The sequence below is a fragment of the Amphiura filiformis genome, chromosome 13 (genome assembly GCF_039555335.1).
Source record: "Amphiura filiformis chromosome 13, Afil_fr2py, whole genome shotgun sequence".
In the NCBI taxonomy this organism is placed as follows: domain Eukaryota; kingdom Metazoa; phylum Echinodermata; class Ophiuroidea; order Amphilepidida; family Amphiuridae; genus Amphiura; species Amphiura filiformis.
Genome location: NC_092640.1, coordinates 61,449,992 through 61,471,775, shown reverse-complemented (window position 1 = coordinate 61,471,775; position 21,784 = coordinate 61,449,992). Strand labels below are relative to the sequence as shown.

The window sequence follows — 21,784 nt, the reverse complement described above, 5'->3', positions numbered from 1 at the left end:
TAGTTGTAGGATATTGAATAAATTAACCTACATGTACTTCACATTGTAGAACACGAATGAACAGTTTACCAAATTGAGAGCTCTGAGGGTTGATTGTCTACGATCTACTATTACAATGGGCAGTATGCATAATGGTAATTTAAAGGAAAGCATTTTTTAAATAAGTTACCACTGACACATGAGTCAATCACTAAACATGTTTACAACACAGACATAAAGGTCAAAGGAATCAATCTGTTTTCTATTTCAATTTAATTTGTGAGGGCCTGATTGAACCAAAAATTATTTAGGAGATTAACCCACTACCCCGGTACTCTACATGGATAAACCTCACTGACATACACTAAGACTGATATTAGTTCACACACATTTATGAATCTTTTGATAACTTTGGAAATTAATTTGATAAACAATCCTAAATAAACAAAGAAAATATATCAATCTAGATGCCGAAGTAATAAATTAAAAAAAAAAAAAAAAAAGTTAAAATTTTACATCAATACTTGCACAATAAATAAACTGACTGAAGAAATCAATCACCAATCAATAAAATAAAAAATAAATAAATAAAATGATAAATAAAATTTCAAATAAATAAATAAATAAATAAATAAATAAATAAATAAATAAATAAATAAATAAATAAATAAATAAAATAAAAATATTAAAAAAAAATAAAAAAATAAATAAATAAATAAATAAATAAATAAATAAATAAATAAATAAATAAATAAATAAATAAATAAATAAATAAATAAATAAATAAATAAATAAAGAAAGAAAGAAAGAAAGAAAGAAATAAATAAATAAATAAATAAATAAATAAATAAATAAATAAAAAAAAATAAATAAAAAAATAAAAAAAAATAAATAAAATAAAAAAATAAATAAAATATTTCATGCCTTGAAAAATTAAAATATTCTGACATCTTGGAACAAGATGCTTTTTATGCATAGCACCTGCTATCTACTGAAGACAGCATCTAAAATTACCTAAACTAAAATTCAAATCTAAATAAATTCAGCTGACACATTACCACTAAATCATCCAATTCATCACAACATTCATTTTGCAATCTATTGAACCATTTCTACCATATAACAATCCATATCTACTGAACAATCTCTAGCATAATATTCTACAATATTACTTGCTATCTAATGAAGATATGATACATTCTCTATTTAAAATTAAATCACTAACCTTATCCTTTCACTGTTTTAAGCAGTAGAAAAGGTACAAAATTATTTAATTCAATCAGATCAAACAATTACCAAGTTTGCTATCTACTGAAGATATGATATTCTTTATTTAATGTTTAATCGCTAGTCTTATCTTTTGACTGTTTTAAGCAGTAAAAAGGTACAAAAATATCCATTAAATTTGATCAATCAATTGAAAATTTTGAATTAGGACTTACATGTATAACTCCTTGTGAAAATTAGTTTATTCAAGCTGGAAAAAATCTCTACCAGTACAAACAAATTTCTTATTTGAAATTCTAATGTTCGTTCGAGAATAATCCATAGCATCCACATCTTTCCTCCCACCCAGCAGGAACCCCACGTTATGCAAATCAATTCTGTGCCATAAATAGCGCTACACAGCATCCATACTAAGTACTCTCGTTTCCATACAATATTATGCTGTGGTTCAACGTTTAAAATGATGACAAGAAATTTTCACATGATTTTAATTTCGAGCTATTGTCCAATTTATAAAATAAATAAACGTGAAAATATAATTAGTATATTTAAAAATATTTGGTAATTCAACTTTAGTCTGAAAATATTAAATTTTAATTAAAAGTGGAAAGAGTAAAAAATGTGAAAATGTTGCCTCTTTGAAAAATACAACAAGGTGGTTTAGTGGTTGCCTTCAGAGCTGTCATGTTATTGACGTCATCAGCTTGCATCTATAGTATAGTGGCAACTTGACCGAGGATTTGACGGAGTGCTATGTCTGGCAAGAACATGACGATTTGATCGCGAGGTAAAATACGTAAACAGCAGCAGCACAATAACGGCTTTTTAAATGCATACAAACAAACCTCAGGCTCTGTATTTGCAATTTCCTTTTTATTCATTAAAATGTTATCTTTTTAAAACCACAAATCAAATTGAGACTCTTTTTTTGGTTAAATTCTGATGTTTTATCTGTTGAACTGAAAGAAGCCATATTTTTACATCATGATTTTTAAATTTATTTTATTACCAAGACATTTGTCTTTTTATACTTCTTGTCACCTGCTTTGACATTGAGATAACAGGTGGAATGTGGATACCATTTTACATCTAGATCCTAGACAACATAATAGGTCCAACCAGGGCTGGAAAAAATGAAAATTTCCTGGAAGATGACAAAATTTCCCTTCAAAAAGACAAATTTCCCTCCAATTTCTTATGTATTTCTTTGTTTTGAGGACCTTAATTTTCCTCCAAACTTCCAAATTTCCCAGGAAGAAGCTTCCCACTTTCCACATTTTTTCCAGGCCTGGGTCCAACCCGATAAAATTGTCTGAAGATTTGTGATATCCACTGTTTCAATTTTCATGTCCTCAGTTAACTATGTAAAATCTATGGGTTCGAGTCTGTGTGTGTGGTAGGGGGGGCAGGGGTTGTTTGCACAAACACATTCAACTTTTAATTTAACCAATTTTTTTCTTCTTCTTCAATTAACAATATTATCATGAAGCCTCACGGAATTATACAATTAGTACTATATACCTTAATGATGCCTTTGATCCACCGACTTTCCGACTGGACGTCCGGTCATTACAAGAATCTATGAGTTTCTTGAGAATAAATAAGCACTCTCTAAACGTGGAAATGAACTGATGATGACTAATAATGCACAGAGATGTCAATGAGTTATTACGAATTCTCTTGGCTTGTTTTAGTTTTCTCCGAGTCCTTGGAGACTTTTTGTCGGGCGAATGAATCGGCCCGTCTGCGTCCTCACCGGGTACATTAAGGGTATCATTGCTGCTAGAGTTCTGACGCTGATTGGCAAGAAGTTTATCTTTAGTTGATTTTCTCTCGTAAACTTTAAACGGCCTGTAAAAGTTCACACAGATCCCGTATCTCATACGACCAGAGTCTTTATCCGTGAGGGTGAACACGAACGACGTGTTTTCACGTAAGCTTAGCCGTTTTTGTCCGACCGTGAGACAGCCTTCCGGTTGACAGAAATAGATGACGTCCGGTGGAAGTGGAAAATCTTCATGATCTTCGTGAGGGTAACGACGTAATAGTTCCGGCGTCTGAGCGACGTCGTTATTACTGTTGGGACGCCGTGCACCGACTAGGACAATGTAGTCCACAAGTCGTGGGCAGAAATATTTCTTCTGAGTAGCCATTGTTGTAGTTTTTCTTCTTAGTTCAAATTAAGTTTTAGCAGTCATGATTGCAGAAAGGAAATACAATCCATCAGCCTACAAAAGTAAAAACAAATTTATATAAATTCAAATATTAGTTCAATAGCATTTACATAAATGTGACACAATCTGGTCCATGGAGGCCAAAATGTGGCAAATTTGAAATTGAAAATAAGTAAATAGACATTGATCCCAAAAATTCATAACTTTAAAACCAAGTATATACATGTATCATATGCTAGGTGTAATTTTATAACAACTCAATTTTCAAAAATGACTCCTTTGGCGGCCTCCATGGACCAGATCTTGTCACTTGTCAGATTACCACTAATTCATACATAAAACACCTACATGTACTACACCAAAAGTTTGTTTCGAAAATTGTGCCCAAATGTATCATGTCAAAATCAATATTAAGTCAGGGAACATCAGGATCAGGGTTAAAAATCCTGGGGTAAATCACCACAGGGCTTAGGGCGCTACAAAAATGTATTTCCCATTGTTGTCGTAACTTGCAAGTGTAACAAAAGGATTGGTGGCTGGAAGATTGGGTCCTAAAGACGCGGGGTCATGATTTTTTTTCACAAAAAAAAGGAGTTCATAAGGCCACCTTAATTAAATCCTGAGTCTCATTGAAGCTGTTGTGCCCATTAATTATAAAATCCTCTTTGAAAATCAAGAAATTAAATTTTTTGGTACTTTGTAATTTTTTTTTTACAAAAATGCAAAAATAAAACTGATTTCAAGTTTGCAACAAGTTTTGAAGTTTTCAACACAGAGAAGAATTATTTTGTAGCACTAGCAGTGACTTTATTCCAACATTAGCAACAGACATTGGATACTTTCTGCACAAAATGCTTGTTCCAATGCGTGTACACTACAGACGTGCATAAAAAAGTAGTAAAAAATAAATAAATTAATTTTAAAAAACTGCATTCGGCATTAAGGTTTTTAATTTTCTTTAGTGGCCTAAAGGGCGTATGAGTATAAAATAACATTATTTTTAAAATATTGGCCAAACTTGCAAAACATAGAATTTATTTATTACGGTACATAATAATGTATACACATTCTTTCCAATAAACTACCGGTACCCCGGTAGTAAAATGGACTGTAGGGAGCTTGACACATTTCCTGGCCATTTTTGAATATTCTGTTTTGGGTCGACCAGTGCATTATAGTTCGCATGGCAATTAAACTTAAAAACCCTGAGAATGTCAGACTATGCAGATATTTTATAAAAAAAGAACGGCAGTACATGTACTGTTACGGTACTACTGTGTACATGTAGGTAGGCCTATGCTATTCCCTACGTGTGCTGTCAAAGAGGGAGGGTCTATTTTTTCAATTTTGTCAACTCAAAATTGACAGGTCACCAACATTAAATTTCGTGATCCTAGCATCCTCTTTTTACGACATTTTTCAGTACATATCCACGAAAAATGCCTATTGCCAAAATTTCAGTTGATTCCGATTTTGCGTTTGCGAGTATGCATGATTTATGTGTATTAGGCCGTATAAAATTAATGTTTTGGTTCTCGTCCAGAGGATTTTCAGGAATTGATGAGGGAGGGAGGTTCTTTTTTTTTTTTTTTTTTTCCCAATGTAAAATTAGTTTTGTGAGTAGTTTTTGGTTTTTTTCAATTGTGCTCGAGGAAACGATGAGGCCCTTTTTTTTTTTCAAATGTGAGATTCTGAGGATAAACCCCTAGAGTACCACAAAAAGACTTGGAAGTGATGCTTGTTCTCTAATAAACTGATTTTATATGTATGAAGATTTCATAAATCATTCCAAAGTCTAAAAAATTGAAAAATCTAAAAAAAAAAAAATCTGACAAATCCCAGAAATTGAGGAGGGAGGGACGAGAACCAAAATATTAATTTTACACGGCCTTACAATGCTCCATACAATGTGTTGTAATTTCGTTCTGGTGCACCAGAACGAAATTCAAATTTCATGATATCTTTGCAAAACGAATTAATCTGCAAGAAATATTTTGTACATAAACATTTAAATGTAGCAGGGCCGTAGCAAGGTTGAAAAATGTGGGGCGGCCATCACAAATATGGGGTGGCCAAATTACAATATGCCCAAATTGATATAAAGATATAAAGAAAAACATAACAAATTTCTCAAAATGTGGGGCGGCCATGGCATCCCCGGCCGCCCCGCTTGCTACGGCCCTGTTATGTAGCCAAAGGTTTCCAGTGATATAAAAATCTCAACTTTTTTTGAGAAAAGTGGGGGGATGAGGCTGTGGATCACGAAATGCCCCTTTAATATTTGGGAATCCCTTTCAAAGAAAATTATAACCCCATTCCATTACACAAACATACATGTACAGCATACATAAACATTACATACAATCATTTTCAATACGATACTGTACAAAGTATGCACTGTTTAAAAAAAAATGTATTCATTTTCAGGCTCGCGCTCGCCAAATAAACATTTTATTTCTCATATTGCATAATTGAGCCAGATTGAACTGAGAGGCAACAGTAAACAAATGCCAATTGTCATCATTCATCAACATGCAACATGACTACACGAAGAGCAACTATCACTATCAGTAGGCCTATCATTAGCAATGGGATGTGTGTTGTGATACAGATCCATGTAGTGACACTGTATTTGCATGCATGACATTGACAGGTATAGGGCTAATTAAATGCCCTCAAAAAGCATCATAATTTGTTTTTACAAATAACCCATACCGTGAAAAACGATCAGAATATTATAACTTACCATGTCCAATATACTGCATAGTATTTCATCATTTTATTGCACCATATTTAGGTCCACATCTGTGAAAATAGCGACCGTATTTCACTGCACAGATACTGCACTGACTGATGCGCTGATGTCACAGGAGAAAAACAACCTGTTTCTGCGCTTGGAGAAAATGGGAAATAATTGATTGGTAGTATAGAGGGCGGCATTTCATTCGCCGTTTCATTCCATTCCATTCAACCGGGGTCAGATACATGTTTTAAATTTAAACACTAGCGGCTACGGGACGACAGGTAACCTTCCGGTCAGCTATTGTTGTCATGTCACACAATAAATTCGTTGACCGCTATCAAGATCAATCTAATTGATCGATTGATCCAATATCCGCTAAATACTAATAATAAAAAATATTCTGATTGTGAATTATTCTTTCTTTATTTTATTTCTCATCATTTATTGGTTTTCTTTTGGTAAGGCCCACACTTTATTTTCTTCTTTCTCTCTTTCATTTTCGTTATTCTTCTCATCAAAATATGTAGTTCTTGTCGATCTTAATATTTGATTTTTCATGATTTAATTCGTCTTATTTTCTTCTCTTTAATTTTGCTTTTCTCTTTTTCTCTTTAGGCCCTATTCATTTCTTTATACGCATTTGCCTTATTTGTTTACTTTATTAAATGTTTTTTTCTTCATTTTTCAATTGCATTCCACTAGTAATTCTTTATATTATTTTTCTTTATTTTAATTTAGATTTTCTATTTCTGTTCTCGTCGTCTTTCTGTCTATTTCAAAAATATATTTCTTTTCTCCTTATGATTTTTATTCCTTTCTTGATTTCATAGTATTCCTTTCCTCCTTATTATCCTTTTCTTATACATTTTTTCTTCATATTTCTTTATTCAAGTCATTCGAAATATTTACTTTCTTTCTCAATTCGTTCCTATATTTCCTTTTTCATTACTTAAGGGCTGTGGTATGAACGTTTGGACAGTATTTATTTTGGGACATTAGAGCACATCAGACATATCGAATTGCATTCTGAATACGAAGAATGTCATTCTGATATCAAATAATTTTGATTTTTGAAATTGCAATTTAATACACATTTTATGGCAAATGATTAAAAATTGATATTTTTGATATTTATCAGTACTTGAAGTAAACTTTATAAATCTGATGATTTATACTTAAAGTGTATGTAGGTGGGATGAAAAGCCGACGATCAATTGACAATTTTTACCTTTCGTATAGAAGATATGGATTTTTCCCCAAAACACCAAAAAAAAATTAGGTCTTTTGGGGAAAAAATCCGTATCTTCAATATAAAAGGTAAAATGTTCAATTGACTGTCGGCTTTTCCTCCCTGCTACATACACTTTAAGAATATATCATTAGATTTATATAATTTACTTCGAGGACTGTTATATATCAAAAATTTGAAAAATATAAATTTTTATAATTTGTCATAAAATTTGTATTATATTATGATTTTCAAAAATGAAAATTATTTGATATCAGAAAGACATGCTTCGTATTCAGAATGCAATTCGATAGGTCTGAGGTGCTCTCATGTCCCACAAAAATACTGTCGAAAAGCAATAAACGCTCATTTTAGATCCCTTAATTGGCTTTAATACATGTATTTTACTTTGTCTATATACTGTTTTTCTATTATAATGCACAATTCATTTCATTATAGACCTGTAATATTTTACTTTTTCAACCTATTATAGACCTCACCTAGGCCTATGATCATGATGATGTATTTCAGTGTTATTTTTTTTTCTAAGTTTTCTTTCGTTTTTCTGTTATTTTTTGTATCAATAATGCATCGTGCCCCGACTTCAGATGTAATTAAGTGGATAACGGTCACAGGCACAGAGAAGCTCGGAGAGAGAACAATAGCTTGAGTGTTTGATTGACAAGGTTACCTGTCGTCCCGTAGCCGCTTGTACGTCACAGAGCATCCTCGAAGTTAAGTGTAAAGTGTTCCGTTATGCCCCACCTTCCCCTACTACCCGCAGCGCATATGTCGCCAATACGTACCACTCCTTCGGTCATGTTATGGTACGGTCCTTTGTTGTGTAGATCACCGTCGCGCACGCCGTATACGTACTGTGTGTTATGAACATCGTGTATGCGTTCGACTAATAATTCCATCGTAATAATAAAACGCTGATTCAGGCGTTTTATTCAAAATCTCGGATTTTGACAAAACTACAGCACCTAGAGTCTTGATTTTTTCAGGTTTATTGGTTTAATAAAGTACAATATAATCAGGTAAAAAAATTAATTTTAAAAAATCAGTGAGGGCGTCCTCCTCAGCAAATGTTATAAGGCCATGCGTCCTGAACTCGCCGAATTTGCGTCACACCACAAATTTTCTGTTACGATGCACATAATAGGTCATATCTGGAAATCTATACACCCTATGATAGTAAAAGTATACATTTTTAGAAAGCTATTGGCCCAAGGAATCTAAATATGGAGTCAGAACTAGTGCACCGTTAGAACACTGTTTAAAATTTTGCTGTTTAAAAGAATGTTGTTCAGAAAAGTAAACAGAGTTGTTCAAAATCAAAAAATTGGAGCTTGATTGTTTTAAACAACAACAAATGAAAAGGCAAAATAATCAATTTAAACAGAGTTGTTTAAAAATGCTAATTTACCGCCAAATCGGCATTTTAAACATCGAGTTGTTTAATATTATTTGCATAATCCAAGATGGCCGTTTTGACAAGCATGCATGTGTGGAGAGAAGCGAAGGAATTTTAATGAAGTATCTAATGACCAATTTTACAATTGGGTACACTTAAAATGCAAACTACCCACAGGGGTTGTATATGACTGCACCGCTGCCACATGCACCGCTGCCACCACCACCCCTGACTTGGTCGATTGAATTGAGTGCCATTCTGCCGATATTCAAGATATCTGAATGAAACTCCCCATAATTAATAATTGATACCTTAGCTATCATTTGACACCAAATTTACTTTCATATCTGGTTTTCTTCCAAAGATTCATTTTATAAAACCAAATGATCACAGTAAAAAGTGTGACGCCACCACCCTTTTTATGTGTTGAGTTCAAAACGCATGGCCATAATCAGCCCTGGTTATAACATGGCTTTAAGCAACCCAAAAGTTCGACGAAGCCCTATAAACGAAAGTCCTTTCGTTAGGGAGGGGGGGGGTCAAAAAGTCCGATTACGTTTGTAAAGAAGTAGTTAAAACATCGGTCAAAGTTGCTCTTTTTTTAAGGATTTAATATAGGCCTTTGAAATTTTAGTATTTTCTGCGATATTCACATTTTACAGTACGTGGTTCCTTCAAAATGATTTCAAATAAATATAGAGTGCAGTAGGCCTACTCGCAACCTGCAACTTGTAAGTTCATTTTGTAATGCAGCTGTATAGGCCTACTGCACTTTGATTCTTTTTTATTTGAAAATCCAGCAAGTCCTAATTTTTTATGAAGAAAAATATTTCAAAATAAAATAGACTTGTTTCTTAAACGTGATCAATATCCTAGCAATGTCGCACCCCTCCACAACCCCATCGACCATATAGCGACGGCCCTGTGCCCAATGAATAGGCTACGGGTTGGAATTTTCGATATCTGACACTTACGTTAGAGGGAGGGGCCGGGAGAGGGGAGAGGGTTAGCCTTCTAACGAAAGGACTTTCGTTTATAGGGCTTCATCGAACTTTTGGGTTGTTCCCTTACCCTTCCCAGAATCCTTTGTAACATGATGTATCACCTCATTAGGGACCGTTCACAAACAGTTGTTAGGGGGGCCTGATGCAAAAAAAGGGGGGGGGGCCTTGAAAATTTTTGACCCACCTAAGGGGGCCCAGTGAAAAAATCATAACCACAAATTTTCCTGTGAAAATTGAGTTTATGCTTTTGTCAAAAAGGGGGAGCCCTGAAATTTTTGCGGTCTGTAAAGGGGGGGCCAAAAAAATTTCACGATGAAATTTCCAGTCCTGCTCGCTGTATTTTAAATTTGGGTTCCCCAAAACATTGCATATGTAAAGGGGGGAGCAAAGATTTTTGGCACGTAAAGGTTTTTTGGTACTTCGAAAGGGGGGCCGGGTAAAGTTTCTTGGCAAGGCCAAGGATGGGGGGGGCAAGTGACCATTTTGAGAATTTACCACCCCGTATTGCACAACCCCTCAAGGGGTATATCAGATTTACCTCATGAAGGGCCAAAAAATTATATTAGGCCTATCTGCCACGGGGTTAAAAAGGTTTTACAATCGCACTTAAAAATACGGAGTCAAAAATAACCCAAAAGGGTCATATTTGATCAACAGCGATTGTCATTGTCAACTATATATATGCACCAACTAAAGAAGTGTTAAATTAGAACCCGGGGATCTAGTAATATTTGACCCAAATTATGGTTAAAAATGACTATAGGCCTATTTAGGGTTAAAAATTATTTGACCCCTAATATGGTCAGTTGAAGAATAACCATTATTAGTGTCAAACTGACTATAGGGGTCACGACTAGAAAATGACCCCAATAACATGATAGAAATGACTACATTCAGGTTAGAAAATGACCCGGAACGTGGGTCGAAAAATGATTATATTTGGGGTCATTTAAATATGATAATTTCAGGGGGCAATGTCAAACAACTGAAAATGACCCGGCGCTTGTGGTTGATTTTACACGAATAGGGTTAAAATAAAATTGACCCCGTTTCAGTCGTTGTGCCACGGCTTAGGCCTAGTTGCGGTAGGTCTAATGCGGCAGGTTAACTTGCCAAAAAATGTTTGCCCCCTCCCCCTTGAACCTGCAAAATTGCCTCCTCCTTTGCTTGCTCTCCATCGTTTTGCCTACGAGGGGATGGGGCAGATAATTCTTGAAACAGATTCATCAGGATCGTTCATAGTTCATTTGATTGATAATTCTTTTTCAGATCCAATTAAAATGATAGGCTCACTCAGAAATATTGGCCTAGTCAAGAATCTCTGGTACTGGTGTTCGATGTTTTTAGCACCGGCAACACTTCTGTCTGGTTTTGATGACATCGCCAAACTTTCTTGTTGCCGAGTATTTATGACCTGGTCATAAATTTTGTCCAGTCGGTAGGCCCCCTCGTCTTTATTCATAGTGTCTTTTCCTCTTGTTGCACATTTAATTGCGGGTTTAAATACAAGCGGCTACGGGACGACAGGTAACCTTGTCAATCAAACACTCAAGCTATTGTTCTCTCTCCGAGCTTCTCTGTGCCTGTGACCGTTATCCACTTAATTACATCTGAAGTCGGGGCACGATGCATTATTGATACAAAAAATAACAGAAAAACGAAAGAAAACTTAGAAAAAAAAATAACACTGAAATACATCATCATGATCATAGGCCTAGGTGAGGTCTATAATAGGTTGAAAAAGTAAAATATTACAGGTCTATAATGAAATGAATTGTGCATTATAATAGAAAAACAGTATATAGACAAAGTAAAATACATGTATTAAAGCCAATTAAGGGATCTAAAATGAGCGTTTATTGCTTTTCGACAGTATTTTTGTGGGACATGAGAGCACCTCAGACCTATCGAATTGCATTCTGAATACGAAGCATGTCTTTCTGATATCAAATAATTTTCATTTTTGAAAATCATAATATAATACAAATTTTATGACAAATTATAAAAATTTATATTTTTCAAATTTTGATATATAACAGTCCTCGAAGTAATTATATAAATCTAATGATATATTCTTAAAGTGTATGTAGCAGGGAGGAAAGCCGACGGTCAATTGAAAATTTTACCTTTTATATTGAAGATACGGATTTTTTTCCCCAAAAGACCTAAATTTTTTTGGTGTTTTGGGGAAAAAATCCATATCTTCTATACGAAAGGTAAAATTGTCAATTGATCGTCGGCTTTTCATCCCACCTACATACACTTTAAGTATAAATCATCAGATTTATAAAGTTTACTTCAAGTACTGATAAATATCAAAATATCAATTTTTAATCATTTGCCATAAAATGTGTATTAAATTGCGAATTTCAAAAATCAAAATTATTTGATATCAGAATGACATTCTTCGTATTCAGAATGCAATTCGATATGTCTGATGCTCTAATGTCCCAAAATAAATACTGTCCAAACGTTCATACCACAGCCCTTAAGTAATGAAAAAGGAAATATAGGAACGAATTGAGAAAGAAAGTAAATATTTCGAATGACTTGAATAAAGAAATATGAAGAAAAAATGTATAAGAAAAGGATAATAAGGAGGAAAGGAATACTATGAAATCAAGAAAGGAATAAAAATCATAAGGAGAAAAGAAATATATTTTGAAATAGACAGAAAGACGACGAGAACAGAAATAGAAAATCTAAATTAAAATAAAGAAAAATAATATAAAGAATTACTAGTGGAATGCAATTGAAAAATGAAGAAAAAAACATTTAATAAAGTAAACAAATAAGGCAAATGCGTATAAAGAAATGAATAGGGCCTAAAGAGAAAAAGAGAAAAGCAAAATTAAAGAGAAGAAAATAAGACGAATTAAATCATGAAAAATCAAATATTAAGATCGACAAGAACTACATATTTTGATGAGAAGAATAACGAAAATGAAAGAGAGAAAGAAGAAAATAAAGAGTGGGCCTTACGAAAAGAAAACCAATAAATGATGAGAAATAAAATAAAGAAAGAATAATTCACAATCAGAATATTTTTATTATTAGTATTTAGCGGATATTGGATCAATCGATCAATTAGATTGATCTTGATAGCGGTCAACGAATTTATTGTGTGACATGACAACAATAGCTGACCGGAAGGTTACCTGTCGTCCCGTAGCCGCTAGTAATATGACTGTAAAAAGTATATGTTCAGTTGAAGTTTGTATTTACCTTTAATATACCATTAACCAATATAACTTGAATCTTACAATTTTTATAAAAATGAAGAAATATTTTCAAAAAAATAAATCCGTTTTGCCCCACTATCGGGGCAACGGAACCCCCTATGGGGCAAAACGGCACCCTGGGTGTAAACTTATATCAGTAGTTCCATTGGTAGGCCCTAGGCCTAGTTATATGTAGGCCTATATTCAATTACAATATTAAGTGGGCCTCATCTCTGTTGAGTGAGTGGTTAACTTCTTATAGACCTAGTAGGCCTATAATATGTATGACCAATATTTGATTAGAAAGAAATATTAAGTAGGCCTACCTATCTCTGTGGAGTAAGTTAACTTTTAATCATTAGGGGTAAATTGGGGTAAATGGAACGCTTAAGCAATAAATCACTTTCTGTGGTCAGGAGGGTATCCATATATGATTTTTGTTTGTTTCAATAAGTAGATAATATGTTTTTACAACTTGTTTTAACAGATAAACTCCCATTTTATGGCTTTGTTTCTTGTATCGGTCCAAATACATGCATGGTCATGGTGTTCCAGTTACCCCAACAAATTGGGGTAAATGGAACAGTGGGTTGGGTAATTGGAACAAGGGGCATTACTTGCAAGGAGCCTACATTCATAGCTATATTTACATTGAAAAGACATCAGAATATTTTATTTAACATATATTTTGTGACTAAACAAAAGATTAACAAAAATAATTTTGTTTTCATGTTTTTTATAAACATAGTAAAATACCACGTAAAAAAACACCTCCTCTCGGTACATAACAGAAAAAAATGGTTTTCAGATTGTTAAAAAATCAATAGGAGGCCTAATCTACCATGAATTAGTTATTTGTAGTATATAATGTCATAATAATTAAACCAATTAGTAAAAAAAATATTAACATGTTATATATATTTGAAGTCAGTCAACCGTGTTCCATTTACCCCAAGTGAATCTGTTGTGGGGTAAATGGAACACCAAACTAATTAATTAGCTAATTAGCATATTAATTTGCATAATTTCATCATTAAAATCTGCTATTTTATTGTTTACAACATTTATGTTATTGTAGAAAACAAACATATTGCCAATATTGTAAGACAACTCTCAGCACAACATTCAAATATTTAGGAATCAATACCCTTAAATTAGTAATGTTCACTGAACCGTAGCACCACTTCAAGGTCAGTGACAACATTTGAGATTTTCTTCCACTCAAATACCGAGTAAACCCACGCTTGGGGTATGAAACGAAAGCAGAACGTATGTCGTTGGGGTAAATGGAACAGTCGGTATGATGTTGCCAAATTTTTTTCTTGATTGAGGGAATTGTATTCTCAGCGTTCCATTTACCCCACCGTTCCATTTACCCCAATTTACCATCTGTAGGCCTAGTTTAATATGCCTATGTTTCAGCGAAGTGTTTACCATGCTCGAGTAGGCCCCTAGATAACGCCTACATTTCCTTGAGTGAAGACGTATTATGTCCAATTGGGGCAAAACGGAACCCATCTGTGGGGCAAAACGCCCGGGGCAAAACGGAACCCTGTTCCGTTATGCCCCACACTAGGGGTTCCGTTTTGCCCCATACCCGATTTTTTAGGAATAGGTTGCATGCATAATACATTGTAGCATATAGGCCATGCAGTACATACAGCTCAAAGCTAGTACCTTAGTGTTTACAATATACACAATTATTTAGGAATCCGATATTAATGAAGTAAAATTTCAGCGCATTAAACATCTTCATATCTTACGTCAGACAGGTTGTAATTTTTTGACTCGATCTTGCTCGGATGTCATTAGATTGTTTCAGATCAAATTTTTGTTGTAAATCTGTGTGGCTATACTTGTGTTCCTCAATATAATTTGCATAGACGGCAGTATTGCCAAGGCCTATTTTTCCCTATGGGTCCGTTTTGCCCGGGGGTCCGTTATGCCCCACCTTCCCCTAAATTCCAATTTTCTTTGCTCTGCCGTAGTTGTTCGGCTCAAAAATCAAAGGGGATATCTGACAGTAAAAACTAACATTTTATGGCAAAGAAATGCTAATCTATTTTGTATGAAAATGTTATAATATGGCTTTAAAGACTAGATATCTTCTCTGGGATGGGTCAATGTGGTCAAATACCTTCTGTGATTGGTGCTGCGCAATCAGAAGGGATTGCACTACAATGGCAACTTTCCTATGAGGCGTTGTAACAGCGACGACTCTGTTTTAATTTGCACGAATCTACGTTTTTAAATAATTATTTCCATTTTTTCGACGCTGAAGATGAACTTTAGTATTCTTTTTAATGAGATGTCGTAAGTATAGTAGCAGGAACAAGACACAAAGAGATAAAAATTGTGTTTGAATATATGGCGAGTACAAGTTTTTGACTTCATGACTTCCGAATTTTGCACCATGCCAGTCATCGTAGAAGACGCACCGTTTTTTCTCCCATTCAAAGTACAGTAATTTCTCTAGTTAAAAGTTAGTTTGAGTTTGGTTGTCTTGAGATAAAAATTCAAATAATTTGATTAATAGAGAAGGGATGTACGTAGTCGTAGACATTCTTGTTGTATTTTAGTACTTACCTAAAGTTATTTTATAAAATACGAATTTTGAGCAATCAGCAAGGTCAATAAATTGACTTCTACTATACATGTACATGAACTAGATGAAGAACATGATAATGACCTTAGATGGTGAAGTAAGCTAACAAGCATGATAAGCTAGAATAAAAAATTATTTTGCACAATTCAATCTTACAAAATGGATCCAAATTCACCATTTGATAACCAAGTTACGAGTTTCATTCATGCTTGTCGTAATCAAGACAATGTGGAGGTCTCACATGATGAGGAAGTACAACATGTAGAAGCAATCCGACTGTGCAAGCAGGAAAAACTGCAGGATGTACCTAACATGGCTGTCAGTTCTCAACAAAAAGAGTTGCATGTTGGCCCTTCAATCCAACAGCACAACGAAGAGGTACATGATTTTTCCTCTAGTTCAATCCGACAGCGAGAAAAGGTACATGTGCATGATTTTTCCTCAAGGTCGGTGCAACAGCGCAAGGAAGAGGTAGGCATTCAGGATGGTACTCCTAGTTCAAGTGTAACTGATGTTGGAAAACCGAGTGTCTCTGAAACACTGGAACATGAAGTTATTGATGTACCTATTGACCAGGAAGTTGATATCAATGCATCGATCCGTAGTACCTCTGGCTCTGCCCCACCGGACAGGCACGAAAAGAAAAAAGTCAAAAGAGGAGCCACAAAACATCACATCCAGTCACCCTTTTGAGCGGAGACCAAATGTGGTTAAAGAGTATCGAGTACAAATTGAGGGTAGTCAATTTTGCCGCTGTGCATGGAGTGAGTGCCGCTGCTGTGTGTTGCCAACTTGACAAAGAACTTGTCATGGAGTGGACCAAAGATGAAGCAGTTTTTCGTGAACTGAGTGGCAGTAGTGAGAAGAAGAGTAAGGAGACATTAGGCCTATACAGTGATATAGACAGTGATACTAGTGTAAAAGAACTTCCAGAAAGTGCTGAAATAAACAAGGGGTCTTCCTCGCATAAAGGTCAACGCTTGAAGTCTTACACCATCGAATTTAAACTGCAAGCTGTGGACTATGCAAAAGATCACAGCGTCGCTGCCACAGCCAAAGCCTTTGGTGTCGACAACAAGCAAGTCCGATATTGGAGACAGCAGGAGGAGAAGCTACGAAGCACTAGCGGAACGGGGAAGAGAATCCTGAAAGGACAAGGGAGACCTTTTGAATATCCTCAGATTGATACAGAATTAGCAAGCTGGGTCATAGAGAGGAAGTCCCAGGGATTCAATATAACAGCAAAGGCATTGCGATGGAAAGGGAAGCAGGTACATATGCAAAAAGGGGATGTTAATTTTGCAGCAAGCCAGGGTTGGCTGAACAGTTTCTGCAGGAGACACAATGTTGTATTAACGAAGAGGAAGCATAATCGTAAAAAGCAGGATGTTCCAACTACATATAGGCCGCAACCTTCGGCTTTAATTTTTCCCCGTAAAATTTCGGTGGCGGATCAGAATTTAGGGGACAGGCCACAGGCTTCCCTGTATGGATTGCAAACTTCTCCGCCCATGCAAAAATATGTAATAGATGGGCAGGCCCCTGCGCACATACAAAAATTTATGGACAGTTCAACGAGTTTCATGCCGACAGGAAGCTAGGGTCAGTTTCAGTTTGCAAAAATAATTAACTTTACAAATTGATATTTTTACTTCCAGAGCTTTATGCCTGATGTGTACAGTTTGTACAAATCAATTTAGCATTGTATAATTGCAGATCATAATGAAAAGCATACCGTATGTGTATAATTTGTTTATGAAGTTTAAACTGTATATAATTTGAAAGTACATACCGGTACCAGATTGTACCTTTAAAATTACGTTTTTTACTGTTTTTTGTTTGTTTTCTTTTTCAAATTCAAAATTGCCAACATTTGCTCCATTAAAGTCACTGAGTACGGTACCCTTATTTCAAATTCAAAATTGCTCAATTTGGCAGGCTTTGAGTGGTTCCGATTTCACATAATTGGTCAATTCTCCCTACTAAACTCTTTTGTTTTGTAAACTGCAGATGCACTACATTGTAAATATGAATGATCACTCTCCTTTGGGGTCAGTTACAGGTCAGATAATGTTGGTCATTTGGCATCCCCAGTCCCTGAAACTGACCATGTAAAGATGAGACCTGAATTGGTTTCACAATTTGTAGCACAGTAAGGAGGATTGTACAAACTTTCTTTGGCCATGAAGGACTTGTAAAGCTAATCCCTGACCTCGTCTGATGCACAAAACAGCAACAACAAACCCCACCAATATTAAATGAAGAGGATCAAAGAGAATATTACCGATTTGTGTTTGCATGTACCGTAATCATTTAGATTCATGTTTTGATTCACCAGATATCTGTACATCACTGCCGTGTGGAAGTGAGGGAAAACCTAGCCAGTGAGTGACAAGCTAGAAGAAATCTGCACCTGTACATGTAGGAGAAGAATAAACCGTTTTGTATCAAGTTGATGATTGTACATCGGCTGTGTTAGGTACTACAAAAAGTTCCTGAAAGAAGTCAACATTTGCTTCCTTCTTTATCACATTCCTTAAATTGCAATTTCTATTTTTTGTTGTGTTACAATTTTCTGTTCTGTTTGTTGTGTTTTTCCCCACTAAATAATCACACTTATTATCTTAATTCTCTTTAAAAAATCTTGTTTGTTGTTCTTTGTTTTTAAACAATCAGTGTAATCACATTCATTTTAAGTTCCTTTAATTTACAGTAAAAAACTAACAAATTTCCAGTTGATTACAGTTTGGTTAGAAACACAAAATAGGCCTAGGACTAGCATTTTTTTTAAATTTCACTGGTTGCCTGGTTGGAATAACAGTCTGTGTACATGTGGATATGAAAATGAGTGATTGAAAGTTGCTCTCAATCTCAAGCAACAAGAGCGTTATAAGAAGTTTATCAAAATTAATATAGTTTCGATCAAAATACAGTTTGTACGGTACTATAATTTTGAGTTTTTGGAACACTGTTTTAAGGCCATGTTTCCGAAATCGGCGAAGAAGAAATACCGATTTGGTATAGTATGTGGTGCATTGTGGGTGATAGGCGCTCTGCTTCTTTTAGAAGGGCCTCCGCTTGGGGTATCATTGTTTTATTCCACTGATTGGAAGAAATTGAAACCAAATAATGATGAAACTGGTATAGGGAGTAAGTCAGACCAGGTGTGAAATGTGACCAAATCTGTGGATATAAAAAGACTGGCAGAAAATAAGATGCTCAGGAGGAGGATCATAATTCTGAAGCTGGATGCTCATTATTCCAAAATTAATGCCAAAATATGCATAGGCCTACCATGTAGCTACTAGTAGTACTAATGTTTTCCTAATTCCAAAAACTGCAACAAAAGTCCAGAAATATTTTGTGATTTTGAGTTTTGAAATTAATGCACAACAGAAATTTTGTTTTGCCTTGGGACGACCCATGTGTAATCCGGCAACAGCATGATTCTCGCCCATATCTGTACTTAGTTTGTGGGGACATGAAATGCAGCACATTCCAAAGTAATATGACTATTAATTAATAAATTTTTGTACAGGTGGCCACATCATGCATGCTCTTGTCATTTTGGAAACAAGAAATTAAGTAATGGTTGCCAATAAGTCACAATACAGTAAATATTGCATTGAGAATAGGTCTACCAGTGGAACATTATAACAAAAATGAGGTTAACTTGCAGGCTATTATTTTTCCATTTTAAGGTTGGTTAAAAAAAAAAAAAAAAAGGGTTAAATTAATCTGGAACATTCTAAAATTCATTGTACATGTAATTCAGATGTAGAATATTATTAGAACTTTTTAAAATTGTTTATGACTATATCTAAAAGAAGCTTCTTTTTTTTATAGATGATAATGACTGTATGACTGTAAATTTATATTTTCTATGTGATTGTGATTTTTAAAAATATTTGTGTAATTATCCATGTGAATGACCAAGCAATTTAAAAGTTTCCTTTTCAGGTTTCAAAACAAAAGCAAAAACTTTTATGCAGCTCAGCTTCAAGAACATAAATCATGGTAAAATGTAGAAGATTATTTTAAAAGCAAGTAGGTACGCATGTAAATTGATCTTCATACCCAAAATTGTGGTGAGCCCTGGAGTAAATACTAAATAGACTCCTGCAGAAATGTTTGTTACCAAATTGAGTCTCTGTTAGTACGACTTGTATATGAGCGAAGAGACTAGTCTTCAACATTGTGAATTATGTTTGAATGAGCCGAGTCTGTGCGAAGTTTGTTTGCAAGTTACGCTTCCCCACATTCGCGATACTTAACGACTGCCACCGGTGGCGCAATTTAACTCGTGCGGGTTAATGTAACAAAGAAAACGGAAAGTTACACGGACTGTTATGCCGGGAAAGATAAAGCGAAGTCGGAGGCCGCATCAGCTGCAACCTGCATTACGTATGATTCGGTTGAAGCGATTTAATTAAGTATTGAAATTGCAGTGATGTGTATGAACATGGACAAGGATGTTTAAATGATTTGGATATGTGATAATGTTGCAAAATTCCTACACTGAATTCAGTTACAGGAGACTCGATCTGCAACAACACCATGAAACCTACAAAAAGATTTAGTACACAAACTATTGAACAATAACATGGATGTCATGTGTGAGATAGACGCAATGTAAGGACAACTGTTGAAGCACATTCCATTTGAGCAAAGTTTACATGTGGTGCACCTGTTCGGGAAAAAAAGTGGATTAATGTGGTGTTCAGCTGTTGCAGATATCACATGCATATGCTTACTGCTGTGTCTGAGCTACTACAAAGTTCAGAACATGTTTGTGTGTTGTACACCAATGTGCAATCATTGAACAGTTTTTGATGGACAGCATAGAGATGCTTGAATTAACTAAAATTTGAGAGAGGACATAACCGTTGCAGAATGAAGACCAAAAGGTGTACTTGACTGGCACATGAGTGCAGACTTAATTAGTCGGATAACAGGTTTTTTTTATCGAAGATCAAACAAATGTTTATATTGAGAAGACAATTGATCCAATACGGAATTTATGAAGTATGATGATATCAACCATGTCCTTTCTTTTTGTGTCCAGGAGTTATGACTGTGTTACATTTTGTATGCTGATTACAAAACTATGTTACCATGCTTAAAAAGGATATGCTGCATCAAGTTTTTGGAAAGCGGACACTCATAGATTTTTTGAGCTAGATTTGGAACATTTTTTCTCGCAGTTTTGTAGAGTTTAGAATTGAATTCACAAAACAAAACCAAAATTCATGTGGGGAAGCTCTTCCTTATTTCGGCCAGCTTATTTTGTATAGGGTGCTTTACATGTAGAAATATTTTTACTGCGTAAGCAACAGCAAGTAACAAATCACGTCTTTCAGAGAATTTATTGATCTATTTACATTTAACCCGGTAGTCATATGAAATTGCCATAATTCGCGCCATTTTTCACCCCATGGAGAACGCCCTCAACTTGTGGACTGTTGCAAGGGATTTCCAACCATTACCAGTAATACCCACCTTCCATCGCAGTTGATGTCTTCTTTGCATCCAGTTATGTTACACTGGCTTGTTCTCATCCTGTAGGTGTTCAACGCAGCCTTCAAGAGAGGACAGGGTAAGTTGTGCGTTGGAATGGACATTCCATATTAAGTTTACACCCCCTTGCAGGTAATACCCATCAGGATGTGGATGATGGTGAATGATTGGGCATGAACATGGTTGTGCTTACTTGAGATGGAATTCTTTTAGAAGTAAATTATCATCACAAGAATAATTGATGTACTAGATGAACCCTAACCATAAACCCGACTCTAATGACCGACCGTATGATGAAAATAAAAAACAAATAGTCAACGTCTGACCATCATGTTAATCAAACTCCCCACGGCCCATGATTAGTTAGCATCATGTAACTAGGGGGTGGTTTCCTTAGTTACGTGATGCTAATCAATCACGGGATGTGCTGGAATTTGATATTTTTTATTTCTGACTTTCATTATAACAACAAACTACTCTTCATCTATTTTAGTTCTAACCCTAAATTAAAACTTGGGACTCCTATTCTGGACTGTTACCCAGAGTTCTGATGTTGATACTATCTCAAAGCTAATCAAGGCATTTGCAACACCTATCTTTTACTTTGTACTGATTGGTTGGAATCAAGATAGCTGTCCTAGTTAAGCTCAAAATGAAGCTGTATAAGAA

The 21,784-nt window shown here is 34.9% G+C and overlaps 3 protein-coding genes across 6 annotated transcripts in view; 2 read left to right on the top strand and 1 right to left on the bottom strand.

The window, feature by feature from the left end:
* Positions 1-6,231, bottom strand: part of LOC140168749 (MAP kinase-activating death domain protein-like) — a 144,733-nt gene extending 138,502 nt beyond the window's left edge. Inside the window, 2 exon segments of the mRNA XM_072192159.1 lie at positions 2,728-3,434; positions 6,127-6,231. Of these exon segments, the coding sequence (XP_072048260.1) occupies positions 2,728-3,359 (632 nt within the window). The 5' untranslated portion in view covers positions 3,360-3,434; positions 6,127-6,231.
* LOC140168619 (uncharacterized) overlaps positions 1-21,784 on the top strand; it is a 367,911-nt gene that overhangs the window by 324,047 nt on the left and 22,080 nt on the right. Inside the window, exons 1-3 of one of the 4 annotated variants that reach the window (XM_072192024.1) lie at positions 15,177-15,306; positions 17,937-18,077; positions 21,164-21,194. The exons of 1 other annotated variant lie outside the window; for it this stretch is intronic. The gene's annotated coding sequence lies outside the window, so the exon portion shown is untranslated. Of the gene's footprint in view, positions 1-15,176; positions 15,307-17,936; positions 18,078-20,914; positions 21,195-21,784 lie in introns of those variants that run through there. 2 more of the 4 variants (XM_072192025.1, XM_072192023.1) reach the window with 2 other exon arrangements.
* On the top strand, positions 15,303-17,273 carry LOC140168620 (uncharacterized). The gene has a single exon (XM_072192027.1). It carries the CDS (start codon positions 16,303-16,305, stop codon positions 17,197-17,199), a length of 897 nt encoding a protein of 298 aa, XP_072048128.1. The 5' UTR covers positions 15,303-16,302; the 3' UTR covers positions 17,200-17,273.

Excerpts from the sequence above, each read along its gene's own strand:
- LOC140168620 (XM_072192027.1), top strand. The coding sequence starts at position 16,303 with ATGTGGTTAAAGAGTATCGAGTACAAATTGAGGGTAGTCAATTTTGCC.